The sequence below is a fragment of the Ahaetulla prasina genome, chromosome 4 (genome assembly GCF_028640845.1).
Source record: "Ahaetulla prasina isolate Xishuangbanna chromosome 4, ASM2864084v1, whole genome shotgun sequence".
Lineage (NCBI taxonomy): Eukaryota > Metazoa > Chordata > Lepidosauria > Squamata > Colubridae > Ahaetulla > Ahaetulla prasina.
The window spans coordinates 124,198,191-124,215,163 of record NC_080542.1 but is presented as its reverse complement, the minus strand read 5'-3'; the positions used below and the strand labels follow the sequence as shown (position 1 = coordinate 124,215,163).

At 34.3% G+C, this 16,973-nt stretch overlaps 1 protein-coding gene across 4 annotated transcripts in view; it reads right to left on the bottom strand.

Moving 5' to 3' along the window:
• Positions 1-16,973, bottom strand: part of CDK14 (cyclin dependent kinase 14) — a 263,918-nt gene that overhangs the window by 116,436 nt on the left and 130,509 nt on the right. For all 4 annotated transcript variants that reach the window (XM_058183801.1, XM_058183802.1, XM_058183803.1 and 1 more), the window contains one exon: positions 9,648-9,768. In XM_058183801.1, coding sequence (XP_058039784.1) covers positions 9,648-9,768 — 121 coding nt within the window. The remainder of the gene's footprint in view (positions 1-9,647; positions 9,769-16,973) is intronic.

Sequence of the window (16,973 nt, the reverse complement as noted above, 5' to 3'; positions counted from 1 at the left end):
TAGCTTCTTGAATGTATAAATACTGAATGCTTTCCATACCATTCTAAGACTTCTTTGAGTTTCTTATGACTATTTATGTAGAATATTCAATTCACAAGTCATCAGTAATCAACTTCAGCAATGCTTTTGTATAAAATTAAGCTTAATATGGAAGTCACTAAGTCATAACTAATATTTCTATGAAAACTATTTCTGTAAATGCACATTAACAACTTTATTATAACCAAAATAATTTTGCAGTAACCCACCACTTTTTGGTATAGGAATGCTCCCCCTACCCAATTTGATTTAGTGGTTAAAGGACTAGACTAGAAACTTCAATGTTGGAATCATTAGGAATTAATGTGGATTAATCTGCCTGGTTCTTTGGCTGGACCCTAAAATACATTTGTGTTTGATTGGGCAAAACTACTGTCAATCACCCCAAAAGGCCTTTCATTTATGACCAACAATTTAATGTTTAAATTAGTATTCAATAGGGAGAAGAAAAAGGAACAAAGAGTACAGCCTATTAATATGCAAGCAAAGGACCCAAACATCCTCAGTTCATTGTCTTTGCAATGAACTCTGAATGTATTCTGAAATCCAAAATATTAATGAATCAAGTAACATTTATTACTTCAGTAAGGTGAACTGACTTCATTAATTTTGTGTTGAATTCTGTGTGTAGGATTGATAGAAAAAGGATATTGGCAGTTCAGATTGAACTGAAGGGTCCTTGGTGCTCAGAAAGCAGCTTTAGTTGTTTTCTTGCAGACATTTCATTACCAAACTAAATAATATAATCGGTCCCAGAAGGGAATGGGCATTGCTTTTATTTTATATACTAGTGGCTTTCTCTGTTATGTTGATGGGAATGATCTTGGTGTTCCTTGTTTGGGCTATTGTTTACTTCTCTGCATCTCTCAGGCAGCTCAATCAAAGAACCACCATGATCACTTCCACAAACACTGACAGGGCACATATAGCTGCTGACATTAATATTTATTTCTGATTTTGTTTTTCAAAACTATCCTTCAACATTTCCTGTATTAGAATATTTTGCACCATTCTGTAACTAACTGTTAGTCAAATTTAAATATGTCTCTTTTAACTGAAGTTTTTAATTCATTCTAGTGTCCAATTTTTAAACTCTTATCTTACTATTTTTAAAATAAAAGCATATCCCACAAGAAGGATTCTACTCACTAGATGCCAATTTTCAAAGGTTTAAGAGTGCCCTTTCACTTAAGTCCCAGAGAGTTTGGAGGCCATGCAAGAGCACACCATATTGTCACATAGCCTCTGGAACCTCCTAAAATCCCATGAGAATTGGGATATGCTTTCATCAAGTTTCATAAGCCATGCAAGAAAGGAGTATGCTTTCACATGGCCTCTGGACAAACTTGTTGATTACACCCGAAATCCACTCAAGCCTTCTACAATTTCGTAAATGCCAAACTTAAAGAAAGACTCAAAAACTATCCCACCCCTAGAGGGGCCTAATAAGGAAGACTGTAATAATGAAGCTGTTAAGACCAACCTCTTCAATATGTTCTTCAGTTCAGTCTTCGTCGAAAGCAATGACTGCCGCCCCACATTTCCTAGTTGTATCATAACCAGTTGTAACGATTTACCACACATTGACTTTACAGTAGATAATGTTGAAATGGCACTACGTAACCTAAAGTCATCTCTATCTATTGGCCTGATGGATTATGTGCCTACTTCTTAAAAAAAACTTGCCACTGCCATAACTAAACCTATATGCACAATCTATGAGGTATCTTTCAGAACAAGATCCTTCCCATTAGCCACGTCATACCTATCTTTAAAAAAGAAGACCCTAGTCTAGTATAAAATTACAGACCAATCTCTTTGTGTTGCATTACCTGTAAAGTCATGGAATCAATTATAAACCAATCATCACCCTCCACTTAGAGACAAACAACCTGCTTTCTAACAAGCAGTTTGGTTTCAGGAAAAATTTGACCTGTAATCTGCAACTTCTACACTGCAGAAACATTTGGACCATAGATCTTGACCACAATAAAGCAATAGATGCAATCTACATAGATGTCTGCAAAGCCTTTGATTCAGTGCACAACAAACCACTGCTAAAACAAAATTCTTACAGCATTTCCAAATCTCTGCACAAGTGGATAGCTGCATTCCTGTCAAATAGGCAACAAGTAGTCAAAATAGGGAGGGTCCTCTCAAATCTGGCACCAGTTAACAGCATTGTCTCCCAGCAGCAGCGTTCTAGGATTCATACTCTTTCTGCTTTACATCAACGACCTATGCAATCACATTAAAAGCAGCTGTGTTCTCTTCACTGATGACGTAGAATTATTTAACACCACTGACAATGCTGCTGCCCTACAAAGCGATCTTGACTGTGTATCAGAATGGTCGTGCAATTGGCAACTCCAAATCTCAACTAATAAATGCTCTGTCCTTCACATTGGCAATAAAAATCAAAACACCAAATATATGTTGGGTGGAAACGACCCTCACCCTGTCAAGGACCTAGGAGTACTCATCTCAAACGATCTAAGCCCCAGAGCTCACTGAAACAGCACTGCCAAAAAGGCATTAAGAATTGTTAATCTGATTTTGCAAAGCTTCTTCTCCCAGTAACACTATATTGCTAACTAGGGCATGCAAAACCTTTGCCAGACCAATTCTCGAATACAGCTCATCTGCCTGGAATCCATACTATATATTGGACATTAATACGATTGAGTGGATCCAGCAGTACTTCACAAGAAGAGTATTCCACTCCTCTACTCAAAATAGAATCCTTTATGCCACCAGGCTTCAAATTTTAGACTTGGACAATCTGGAACTGCACCACCTATCGTCTGATTTAAACATAGTACACAAAATTGTCTGCTACAATGTCTTATCTGTCAAACACATCTTCAGCTTCAACCTCAATAATACACAGGAAAACAATCAATACAGACTAAAGCTTCAAACTCGATTGTAGAAAATACGATTTCAGCAACCAAGTGGTCAACGCCTGGAATGCTCTACCCAACTTCATTGTTACATCCTCAAACCTTCACGACTTCAACCTTAAACTGTCTATCAGGGACCTCACCCCATACCTAAGAGGTCCGTAAAGTGGATGTGCATAAGTGCACCAGCGTGCCTACTGTGCCTGCCCTACTGTCCCCATTTATTTGTATTAATTTCTTCATTCATTTCCATGTTCATACTGCTATCTTGTACATGTTTGACAAACTAATAAAATAAAAAAACCTGTGGTCATTACATGAGTACTGCCTAAATAATGAGTGTGCTCCTATCACCATTAATTACAGGCCATTTCAAAGGCTGATGGGTGATGTCACTATAGAAAACAATGGGAAGCAATATCACTGCAGAAAGCTATCCATTATTCAGGTTTCAAGTTAATCAAATAAATAACAAATACTCTATGAAGGGTATTGAGTATGAAAGATAGCCAAAGTGCTGTTGTTTCTCTTTAACATCCTAGTGATCTTTTATTTCTGAAATATGAAAGGAATGAAACAAAAATCTAAAGTAGGAGGGATGCATCAGTGAGGTTTAAAGTGGCGTGTATGAAAGATATATCAAGAACCAAATGGGATCACTGCTTTTGCTTAGATAGCAGAGGACTGTAAAAAAGAAGAAAAGGTAGTTCAAACCTTTTCAAATTCCAGGACCTCTGACAGCTTCTAGTTTATATTCTTCTTTGCTTATCAGTATGAAATAAAAAGGGAAAAGCAAGGATGAAATCCTAATTATCTTGTGTTGCTTTATTTAGGGTCTTTCTCCTCTTTCACTTAACCACAGCACAAAAGCTAGGAAAAATAAAATAAATAGAAATAGAAAAATTATATTTAACCTTCAGGATTATTTTGTTGATATCACATGGATTTATATTTGTAATCACATTAAATAAGAATACTAACCACCCTAAAGGAAAAAGACACTAAAATAATAAACTGGAGCAGCTTTATATTACATAATATCCTTAACATATTACAAATCACTTACCAGTAGTTACATGTTGAGACTAGGACTAGTACACTATAATATATTCCACAATGATTCCCACTGCTTGTTTTTACTATTACTAATGCCATAGATAGCTTCATTAATATTCTTAAATAGCTAGTGGCTATTTACACAGAAAGCCGGAGAATATTAATACTGAATATGAATCATTAGCTTTTGGTTACTTTCCAATGCCATACAGTGACAAATGGAGTGTATAAATAGCTTACAGCCACTGTCACCTGCTTCCCACCATTGTCCTGTGGTTAGATTTGTATTTCTTTGCCTTAAAAAAAAATTCTTAACAACTATAGCAACCAAATACTGTAATTTCCAGATGAAGGTTTTATGACTGATGAATTATGAAAATTAAGTGATAACTTGGATAAGTTGCATAGGTGTATAGATGTGCAAATAATATCCATGAATATACTTTATTTCTATTAATTTGTCTATTCATATTTCCACATAAATCATATTGTTATACAGTACACATCTCTACCTCTATTACAGAGGAATCAAAGATACAAGTAACCACAATTACAAATATTATTTTCTTCTGTATTAATTTCTCAATAACATTACCCCTTCGTTATACTGTTACTGATGTTTGTACAGGTATATAGGATTTCTATAGTAATTTAAAATAAATATAGAATTTCTATAATAGAAGATAGTAAACACAGATATATGTAACCTGAAATAGATTGCATTGTTAGCTATATAATATTAAAGTTATTGTGTCTTTCACCTTCAACCAGTTGAAACAATGATCATAGGCAATACTTTTGGAAACAAGATACCTCAAATGGGCTAAAGAACAGAATGCTAGGTCCCAATACTCTCATGGAAATTAAATTTGTGAAAGTTGTGGCCACTTTAGTACCAATACACTGCCACAATCAGATTATTTCAACGCTTCCTGAGAGTTTCCCATAAATCAATAAGAAAGCCAGGAGGAAGAATATGAGGGCATATGATATTGCTTACTGATTGCTGGATGTTCCATACCAGCTTCAAACAAGTAAAGGTGGCTGATAGGGAGGCAAGGCAAAGCCAGCAGGATTGGTCACTAGATCTTATGCTCCAGCCACTCAGGCACATTCCCCAACCTGAACCTGAACTAAGGATGAATTCCCATGCACCTTCCCTAACCCACGATCACCCCTTACACACTTCTGCACATCTCTTCCCAACCCATGCCCTCCCTGACCCGCACACATCCTGAGCTTCTTCTTGAAGCCCTTGGTACTTCTTGTGCACCCTTTCCAACCCATGCTCCAATATCATATGCCCTCATCTGGGAAGATATAAGTAGTGCACAAAAGGCACCATGTAGTTCAGGAGAGTGCATGAGGATGTAAAGAGGTGCACAAGAGGTACTACATAGACCAAGGATATAGTGGAATGTAAAGGGTGCAGGTTGGGGATGGTACATGGGGAGGACATGACAGATATCATGTATTTATATGAAGGAGCGCATGGGTTTGGGGATGGGTGAATGTACTTCTGAACTTCTGAAAATACTTCAGAACAATAAGCCAATCACGGATCATCTAGTTTAAAGAAGTATGTTTTGATAACTTGCAATAAAATAAAAAAATTAAGGAAATGATCCAAAGAAGTTAATTTTAAGGAGAAACCTAAATTGAATTAAATAATTTCAGACAGTCATTCTAGGAAGATGTTTCAAGCATAGGTTTGCAGGACAGGAAAATGCCAAATAAGTTTGGATAGTTGAAGCAGTGATGCTGTTTAAATAAATGTTACAATATGGAATATATCTAGGTGCAGTGGTTATAAAGCAGTATTGAAGACAAACTGCCCACAGCCTGGAGTTAGATTCTGATTCAGCCTCGCATCCTTCCAAGGTCAGTAAAATGAGAAACCATGTTGTTGGGGACAATATGCTGACATTGTCAACTGCCCAGAAAGTGCTGTAAAGCACTATGGAATGCTATATGTTTAAATGCTATTGCTATTGCTATATGTCTAGAAATAAACAAGAAAAAGGGATGAGAAAAATAATAATCGATTCTAAGATGAAAGGAAAATTATTCTGTCAAAAGAGCCTTAACTATTGGAAGGCTTTTAAATTGTTCTGAAAGGTCAGAATGGTATTTTTTGACAATATCCTGACAGAAAAAATAGAAAAATTTTACTGGGACCATTTTTGAGATAACTACAGTAAAAAAAATATGCAATCTAAAATAAACCACCCATAACCAAAATCAACAGTTGAACAAAATAAAACAAAAAGGCAGCCCAACTCTACCACAACTCCCACAAATAGTCTAAATAAATTTGTGTAATGTCTTTTTGAAAAATAACAATATGGAAGCAAATTTCAAGTGAGGTTATACAATTCCATAATCTCAGGACTATCTCTAAGATGGCAATAAAATAGCAGAATATAAATGTAATACATATAAAACTGGACTTGTAAATTGGGCAGCCCATGTAATGACTGCAGCACCAGTGTTTTGGTGCTAAATCAGATTTTACCATCCAGAAGCCAAGCAGCTGTCGTCTGAAACAAATGCAGTTTCAGGCAAACTTTAAAGACAGCCCTTTGAAAAGTCTGCTACGGTAGTCTAATAGTATAGAAATGAATCATATCAGGGGTGAAATGCTCCCGGATCGGACGGGATCGCGCAATCCGGTAGCGATGGTTCGGAGGACCGGTAGCAAAAATCCCTGAGCCGCACCATCTGCAGAGTTTTTTTTTTTTACTTTTAAAAGCTGGTTTTGCTTCAGCCGAAAAAGGCCTTTAAAAGTAAAAAACAGCAGAACCTTACTTGTACTTTTACTTGTAGAAAACATGTTTTCTACAAGTAAGAGTAGAGATTCTAAGGCACTTACCTGATTACTGAGGAACGCATGGTCACAGCCCGAAATCAGTTTCAGTTTCAGTTTCAGCCAGACAGCATCAATCGCTCAACTAATCTATTTCCTCAGTGATCAACTGGCTGGCTTTGCTAGCTGAGGAACTCTAAGATTTGAAGTCCAAAATAAAATAAAATAAAATAAAATAAAAATAAAATAAAAATAAAAATAAAAAAATAAAATAATAAAATAAAATAAAATAAAATAAAATAATAAAATAAAATATTTGCGCAGCTTTCTGAGATTTGGTGTGTTTCTGTAGTGTTTCACTCTAACTACACAAACACACAAAATCTCAGAAAGCTGTATTGTTTGTATGTGTGTGTGTGTTAGTTGTGTGTGTGTAAAGTGTGAAAGTTGGTTTTTGAGCTTTTTGTGGCTATGTGAAGTGTGAAGTGCAGCTGCTTTTACATTGTGTGTGAGTCAGTTGTGTTGTGTGTGTGTAAAGTGTGAAAGTTGGTTTTTGGTACCTCTTATTGTTTTTTTATACTTTGTTTATTATTTTTATTATTTATTGTTATTGGCCATGCCCACCAAGCCATCTGACCACCAAGCCACGCCCACCAATTAAGCCATGCCCACAGAACCAGTAGGGAAAATTTTTAGATTTCACCCCTGAATCATATGGTATAATTTTCCCCCATTCAACCATATCTGGTTATCGGAAACTGCCTAGACAACGCTCTGCTATTTTGCTATAATATAATACAGAAAAAAAAGCTCTTTCTTCATGATAAAGCATATAAGGTGGAAAAAATTTTACATCTGCACAGAGCTATTTTTTTTAGAAAATAATTTTTGGAATAGATTCAGCTGAAATTCAGTTGAAGATTGTGTGAAACATTTAAATGCTGCTATCAGATGTACCCAACAACTATATATATCTACTGTAATCTGTTTGATTAGTTTGCTACAGACTGCAGCTTGAATTATAATTTTGGTGGATGCATATATTTGATATATGTAATCAGTAATGGCTCATTTTTCACCTGGAACAAAAGCATTTTTCCTGAAAGGTCCTTTATATCTTTTTGACTTTTGAATTAGAAGACCTACATTATAAGACTTCAATATTTCATGATTATTAGTAAAGATATTATTTTTGTGTCCTCCAGCTATAATTAATTTCACCTTGGAAATATGTATTACAAGGAAATAAGTCTCTGATTGGTTTGATAATCCCCCTCATAATGAATTTCATTTTAGAAATCTCATAACATTAAAATACCTCTATAAATGTTTCAAAGAGTATATTTCTGTCAAAATTATGATCTTTGAATGTATCTGATCAAAAACTGGTAGTCATTTTAAATCAGAATGAATGAAAACATTCAATTAATTTGTACATACCATTTTCACTATCCTAAAAGAAAATCAATGATATTAAATTACATTTTCATGATCACAAAAAAAGAACAAGCACACATTCCCAGAACAACAAATCTTAGGGGAAATGTTGTCTATTGAAAACAGAACCATATTTTTGGATATAACTTTAGCATAATGCAGGAATTGCAGGAGTCCAAACAAAAATGGAGAACAAATGAACATAGAATTTCTGATCAAGTTAAGCTTATCACCCAAATTTTCTCTTCAGTTATGCTACAGTAACAGAAATCTGTTTATCTATAAAGGAACTGCTTAGTCACATAGGCAATGTTGAATTCAAACCCCCTTGCTTTTTATTGTTGGATACCAGAAACAAATGAAAATTTTTACAATTTGCTATAGAAGGCTGACTGCAACATCATGCATAGTAATTTTCAAGCACAGATGGTAAAGAAAAATGTGTTTTTTCCAATTAAACAACATGAAAATTGATTTCAGAAAATGAAAATGGAACAGTAACATTCTACTTCCATGCCAATTACTGTAATTTACTCTCACCCTCTCCTCCTCCTCCTCCTCCTTCCTAGGTAACACAAAGGAAGTACATATGGAAGCAGAATGCAGTCTTTTATTTCTGTTTGATAATTGACACAGTGAAGAAAGAAAAAAATCCTTTCAAATCTAGCATTCTTAATTTCCTAAAATTTGGTTGGTGAAAAAAGGTATAACAACAGCTATTGTGTTCCACTGTACTTACTACCAGGAGCCTGGATGCTTGCAACTTAGCAGAAATGTTAACTGCCCCATCTTCAAAATAATGCTTCTACATTTTAAAAGCTGAAGATAAAACCATCAGTAGTTATATAATTTGTTCCATGTACAGATTAAGTAGTTATAAAAATTCTCCAAGGAAACCTAAATTTTAAAATTTGATAAACAAAAGCCTTCAAGACACTCTAAAGCAGTATAATGAAAATGGTGAAACTTTTTCTGTTAATAAGTGACACTCTTCTGGCCTCTTTCCATCTAATCTGGCAAGTGAAGTTCCGCTACTTAGAGAATGCCATTCCAGTGTGACTGGTGGTTATATATGGAAAATTGTTTAAATTAAAACTAGGACTGTTTTTATCAAATGCTTAAATGGCAGTAAATAAAATCCACAAAAAACTTGATAGGTTTGAGAAATGGGCTAAAATAACTGAATGAAATTAAACAGTCAGACAATTTGTTCTTTTTCAGTCTTCTTTCAGTGGAATTTAGATATGCACTACACAAATAAAAAGCATTATATTGATTACTGTTCACTGGATTCTTTGTCCCACTGGGTTTGTAGATAGGTATGCCCAAAACTACAATCATAACTTATCAAATATACAATTTGACTAAACAAGTCAATATGTCCATAATATATGCTGCATTCTTACCACATATCGAGGCAAGTGGAATATTCTGTTGAGCCTAAGAGAACATCTGGAGGTCGATACCAAAGGGTTACTACTTCATTAGAGTATGTGTGACTAGGGACAGATTTAGCTCTTGCCAGACCTGAAGAAGAATGCAAATACAACAATAGAAAGATAAGAAAAAATAACTGATGTGCCTTTAATAATTTTGCTCATAACATTGCTTGAAAGACAAGTTTTGATAACTATATGTTATCTTAATCAAAGAAAACTAATATTCATTTCTATCATTCAACCATTGTAAAACTCATCATCATAATAGAGATTGCAACAATATGATTTGTTATCATTACCATCTTTTTAAATGATCTGGTGTCCATAATTAAACAAAGACAGAAATTATAATTTATATCATTTAAAAACTACTAAAGATAAATACTAAATATAAACATGCAGATATATCCTTAAGCATTAGCAGCTAAAATAAATAATATAACCAAAACAACAAGAAAATATTACATCTTTATCTATTTCACACTAGAATCATTTCAAGCTTCAGGCATATGCTATACCGGAGCATGCTAAAGAATGAAAAAATATTAATTTTCTCTACTGTTTTAACATTTAATTCATATAATATATTATTCTTCGAAGTTCATACAGTAGGTATCTAGAACTGTGACAGATAAGGATATGCGGAACATCAAAAATTAAAATATTTATCACCAAGAGAAATTTCTTCTTCTTAAATCTCACTGCAGGTTGATGCAAATAGGAACTCATGAATAAATGATAAAAAACTGTGGAGAGGTGAGTGTTATGGGTAGAATGGCAACTATGGTATCCTTCTTAAATTTTTGTTTTCTAAAATAACCAGACTGAATAACTTTAATATATTATTAACGTATGCTTGAATAGTCATATTTTTTATAAATGAGTATAATTAAATGAAAACATGTCTTGGTAATTTGGCAAAAAACATAAAAATAAAGTTGCTAACTATATCTGAATACTAGTACTACCATTAGCAATTTAAGAAAGACTATATTTCTTCTAAAAATTGCTCACAAAAACGAGTATAATCTTGAAGTTACTGCTATTTTTAGAAGATCAATTGAAGAAATGCACAAATATCACATATTTTCATTGTGGCTGTAGCCTGCAAAAGCTACTGCATCAGACACAAAATATACACCCAGAAGAAAGATACACTATCATATTCTGAGATTTCAGAATCAGAGTCTTCCCTTCCCTCTCCATTACAGATGAAGAAAATATGTTTTTTAGAAGAAGAGGAGGACTGGGAATCAGAGGAAATTAATACTGCTTGTACAGCCATTGGATTTTTATGAAATGGAAAAGTCCAGATAATTGCCACTATGAACATCTAGGATTTTATATATAGGACTTCAATTTCCATTGGACAATCCTAAACCTTATTTTGGTAGTATGTGAAATGTAGTATATAATATGATAATTTGCACACACTGTTAAGTCTTTTTTTATTATTATTAGAATATAGGTTGGTCTCTTCAAATTTGTTGGCCATTGTGTTATTCTCCAGATTTGCTGGTCTGATTAGAACTTCTACTTATTTTTCTATTGCTTGCCATGTTTCTATGTGTATTATATCAGTTCCTGTAATCCTCTGACTAAGTAATGACTGGAATGCTGTTCTAACTTTAATACCAGAGATTCTTATAAATAGGAAATATCTTGTAAGGTAGCAGTAAGGTGTACACCAGGGGTAGTCAACCTTTTTATATCTACCGCCCACTTTTGTATCTCTGTTAGTAGTAAAATTTTCTAACCGCCCACCAGTTCCACAGTAATGTGCCGTGTATCGTCGTCTGCGCATGCCTCTCGCATATCATGGATTGGGTTTGGGAGGGGCACCGGCTACCAGCTCTGCTTGTCTGTTACAGCTGGGTGGTGTGGAGGGAGATGCGTAAGCTATTCTGGGACGAGGCTCTTTTGTTTGCGGTCGCAGTATAGCGCCATTTAGTTTCACTTATGTAAAGTGAACTAAACTTATGTGCGGGTGATACAAATAATATATTTTCAGAAATTTAAATTGTCACGGGGAATTTTATGAAAACCTAATGAAAATGTTTTTAAATAATACTATGAAAATTTTTTAAAAAGTAAATTAAATTTAAAAAAAGGAAGGTGCTTCAGTATCGGACAAAACTCTACCGCCCACCATGAAAGCTGGAACGCCCACTAGTGGGCGGTAGGGACCAGGTCGACTACCACTGGTGTACACTATTTCAATATCTCATTTAATTTTTGTTAGACTTCTTTGAAATCAAACCTGTCTATTGGTGTCCTTTAACATATAACATATCATTTGAAGCTTGGAATCTCATTTTCAGTTTAGAAATTTTTTTGAAAGATTTTTTTTTCACCAGGCTTTTTCTATCTTCTGCGTCTTGACATATGCTATTGTAATGTTCCTTCTTGTCTCTTCCAACATCTCTCAGAAATTCTTTTTTAAGTTCCTTTCTGACATTTTTGTCCTTGGTTTTGGCTTCTTTAATTTCCTTGACAATTTCCACAGTTTTTGCTGTCATCTAATTGTTCTCTTCTGTTTGACAGACCCAGCAAAGTGAACTCCAGTCTTGCTTTAGACATAAAAAATTGGTTTTGGGCTAATCACACACTCAGGCTGAACTCACAGGGTTGTGGTTGTAGGAAAAATCGGACGAAGGAGTATTAGGTATGTTCACCACATTGAGTTATAAAAATAATAAAGACATCTTTAAAAAGTTGTTTTTGCTATACCCTGACTAGCAATATAAAGAACAACATTCTTTCTTAGCTTTTTATATCCTAAGTAATAGTGTGATTTTTCCATCTGAAATGTCCAATCCCAGGCCCATTCCCAATTTTATGATGCCTAAGATGTCAATTTCTAAATTTCATTTCATTTATTCTTTTACTGTGTTGAGCTTCCCCATGTTCATGCTTCTTATGCTCCATGTTCCCTGTGTTTCAGCTTCAGATTTTTTCCTCCTATACAGCAATACCATCAATTAAACTTTCAAAAAACCTTAACTGAGCCATATCATTAGTACACTGAAAAATTCTCAGCTTTTCCTCAGTGGCATGTGGAGCGCCATCTGATCTTAGAGGTTCATCATCTGGTATTATATTGTAAATCATCCCATGTTTTCTTTCTATGTAATTTTCTCAGTATAAGTCCAGAAATAGGTTCTTGCTTGGTTTAGCTGGGCAGCTGGGAAGACCCTCACAGGCTGAGTGACCCTGATGATATATACTCTTGACACACAAATCCAAAGTTTTTCATTCATTCCTTCTAGGAACTCCCCATTACCATGAGGAGATAGCCCAGCAGGATTTGGAGACAGCAAGTGTCATTAAATTTTATAAGGTAATTATTAAATACTAATTTGTAATATTTCACCAACTAGAAAGGAGACTACGTCATTTGTAGAATACAGTAGCATTTTGAGGACTGCCTAAGTCACTGAATCCTCTTTTCAAATCTTCCTTTTAAGTTGTCAACAACAGCATTGTTGTTTGAATAGTTCTGCAATTTGTTTTTACCAATTTACTTATATTTTATTATCTCAAATTTCAAATAAAGATTTCAAATGAAGTTAATTCTATTTATTTTTGTGAGATTATCTTCCAATGATAGGATCAAGAATTATATTATCTAACTGTTTGCACCTATTCTACTTGGATGCGGTATTGAAATTATTGCTTCTTTTTTCCTTGCATTTGAACCTTGGCAATGTAAATTGCAAGATCCCTAATCCTGTCCCATACAGATGTTGGGGAAGGACATTAGATGATGTGCCTGTATATCAGTGGTGGTATTCAGCCAGTTCTATCCAGTTCGGGTGAACTGGTGGTGGCGGCTGCGGAAGGCTCCACCTATCCACCCAGATGTCATCATGTCCAATTTTTGATGCTCTGCACATATGCAGAAGGTTCTGCATATGCACAGAGGTGGCACATGTGAGCTTTCTCACTTGCAAACCAGTAGCGATGGTAAGTGAATACCACCCCTGCTTTATATGGTATTTATTGTTGGTAGGATCTGAGACTATACACCAAAGCAGAAAATGAAGGTGGGACTGAAGACCTATCAGTCTTTTATCTTCAATCTACTCGTGAGCTCAGCTATTCCACTGTAGTTTTTAAAACATATTTTAAAATTATTCAATATTTTCACATCTTTTTATGAGCATACTTAGAAAAAAATGGAACAATATAATAGTAGCAATTATAATCACTGCACTTAAATAATTTCAATATTAAAAGAATATATGCCTTAAAAAGATATATCTATATGAAATTAGATCTAAAGCAAAGTGGATTTTTAAATATTAGTGTTTTTCTCTAGTCTTAGTAAAGAGAGCTAGTTTGATGTAGGCTAGAAACCAGGACACTGTGAGTTTTAGTCCTGTCTTAGGCATAAAGCTAGCTAGGTGCCTTTGGGCCAGTTACTCTACTCTCAGGCCTCAGAAGCAGGCAATCTAAGATCTTCTCAAGTAATCTTCAAAAACTTGTCCAGGCAGTTGTCAGGAGTTAACACTGACTTGAAAGCACAAAATAAAAAACAAAACAAAACGTCTTAGTAAAAACCTATAACTAGAGCTGGAGGCACAAATTTCAAGGCACACTGCAATATTTTGCCTTTTTGCTTTAAATGCAATATTTAAATATTTGCTACATTTAACAGCATATTTAAAAACAAGTAAATTAAAGGTGGTCAGAAAGAAGAACAAAGTAATTAAATATTCGAAAAATACACAACTACAATATAACAGGCCTAAATTATTTAAGTAATTATACTCTCATGACCAGCAATCTGAGTTATCAAACAATAGTTCAGCATCTTAGAAACAATTGTATTGTTGTCATTATACTATAGCATTACCAAAAACCTAAAAGACTGCATATACTTTAAGACTTTCAAGTTACAAATAAAGGTTCTTTATATCATTATTGGCTTTTCCAATAATGCTAACGTATTTCATATTATTTGTGAATCCATACATGGATCCCCATCCAAAATTTATCCAACTGCTTCTTCCAGCTGAGGGAAAACTGTAGGACAGGATTAATTAGCACAGCATGTGCAATCACTTTGTTTAAGGATGTCTTGTCTATTTCCATGGTTACACCACAGGAAGCCACACACTCTCTTTTTATAGTGAGAGTTCCTGATATTGGTAAATGTGGGAACTTTTTAAATTTTCAAGTGACGGTGAAAGCAAAAACAAAAGGCAATTAGAAAAATAATATAGTGAAGAGATATATTGACAATTTTGGCCTGGATTTATATGAATAACTTCATGACAATTCAGTGAAGGGCTTTAAAATTAATAAGAAGGTCACTGAGAAGGCATCCTGCTGCTACACCTCAGTTTTTTACAGCAACAAGATGAGTAATAGTTAGAACTCAGTATAACATCTAATTGTCAAGTTATCATATGTTCAATAAAAAAAATTTCAAGAAAATAATAGGTGAAGGACATGTGTTATTTACTCATAAAGCATATTTAAAGACATCTAATGTCAATTAAATGACTGTGTACTAACATTTAAGACATTAGGAATGCAGTTAAATATATCAATACCAGTGAATAGTGTTAATATTTGGTCTTGGATGACTTAGGGCTAGCCACTCTTTTTCAGCCCAACCACCTCACAAGTTTATTATTGTGGAGAAAATATGGGAAGATGTGTTGGCTATGCTTACCGTCTTGAGTTACTTGTAAACATAATAAAGGTGGGATACAAATAAATGAATAAAATAAGGATAAATACACCATACAAAGGGTAATTCATTAAACAAAATCAATTTTAAATTATCACCATCCACCTTTGTAAGGTTATTTTTCAACCATAATAGTAAAAAAATAACCATTCTGGTTCTCAATAATCATTCTATGATCTTTGAAAAATCACAGAGGTCAGCTACTGACAGAAAAGAACAGAAAATATCTTCAAAAAGAGGGGCGGAAAGAAGGCCTTGGTAACTACAGATTGGTCTGTTTGATGCTGATGAGAAAGACAGTGACAAAATGAGGAGTGTCAGAAAGCAGGAGCTAGAGGTATTGGGATTTTAGCTTGGAGAAGAGAACACTGCAGAGAGACATGATAGTTCTCTTCTAGTTATTTGAAAGGCTGTAATACAGAAGACGCAGAATTGTCTAGAAGCTATAACAAGAAACAATGGATTTAAATTACGAGGATGTAATTTAATTGGCTAGAAATCAGGAAAATTGCCCTAATGTTCTATTATTAATGAGACCATAATATGCCACAAATAAATTAGAACATCCTGAAATAACCCATACAGGACCAAATTTGTCTAGTTCTGCATTAAATAGCATCCTATTATAATTAGTATGAAACTCTGGAACAATAAGATATTATGCTTATAGTTATACTTAGAAATCTTCTGAAATGGAACGAATCTGACTTGGAAAAAATAGTTTGCAAAGAAAATGCTACACAGTTATCCTCATTTAGCAACTGCCCCAAAGAATGATTGTTTGCAAATAGGACTGTAATTAAACAGAAATTAAAGTCCATTTTCCAACCAATGTGGCATTTACGGCAACGAACACCTCTGGTGTGAAAATGACTATGGTGGGGTCAGTTTTAGGCAGCAACTGAAAGTGAGATAGAGGTTCTTATCTATTTATTAAGGTCACATGGCTGAGCTTGTTAACCTTTAATTAGAATGTTTTAGAGAAACACTTTTTTAGCTGTTTGAAGAGAAAAACAGCTAAGGAAGAGATGGTTTGCTCAAACAATCTGTCCCGCAAGGGGGCAAAAAAATTGGCAAAAATGGATCAGGCACAGAATACTTTATAAGAAAATTTTATCTGAATAAAATGGCAGCAACAAATGATCTTTACAGTCTCTCTTATATCACTTAGCAACAATTTTGCTTAGGTAGCAAAATCAATAAAATTAAACATATTCGCGTATGCACATACTGGATATATATATTTGCATTTCTTTTGTATATAATTGTACTGATATTGTTATGAGTGAGTCTTCTATGTAGTTGAATATTTATGTTTTGAAAACTGTATTTATATACTTTTACCCTTTTTGAAAAAATATTAATGTTTTTTTCCTGTAAAATATGTCTTTCATTTAAAATCCTGTGATAACTAAAACTTTGCAACTATGCATTTTAGGTTTTGAAATGATCTCTTTAATTCTCAAATGAAAGAAGGGGATGACTAGCAACAAGACAGATGGACTCAATATCAGTGGCAATGGGTGCATTGTTACAAGACCCGAAAGGCGAAGCTTGAGACAGAACAACCTGAAGGAAGTCTATGGGCTACT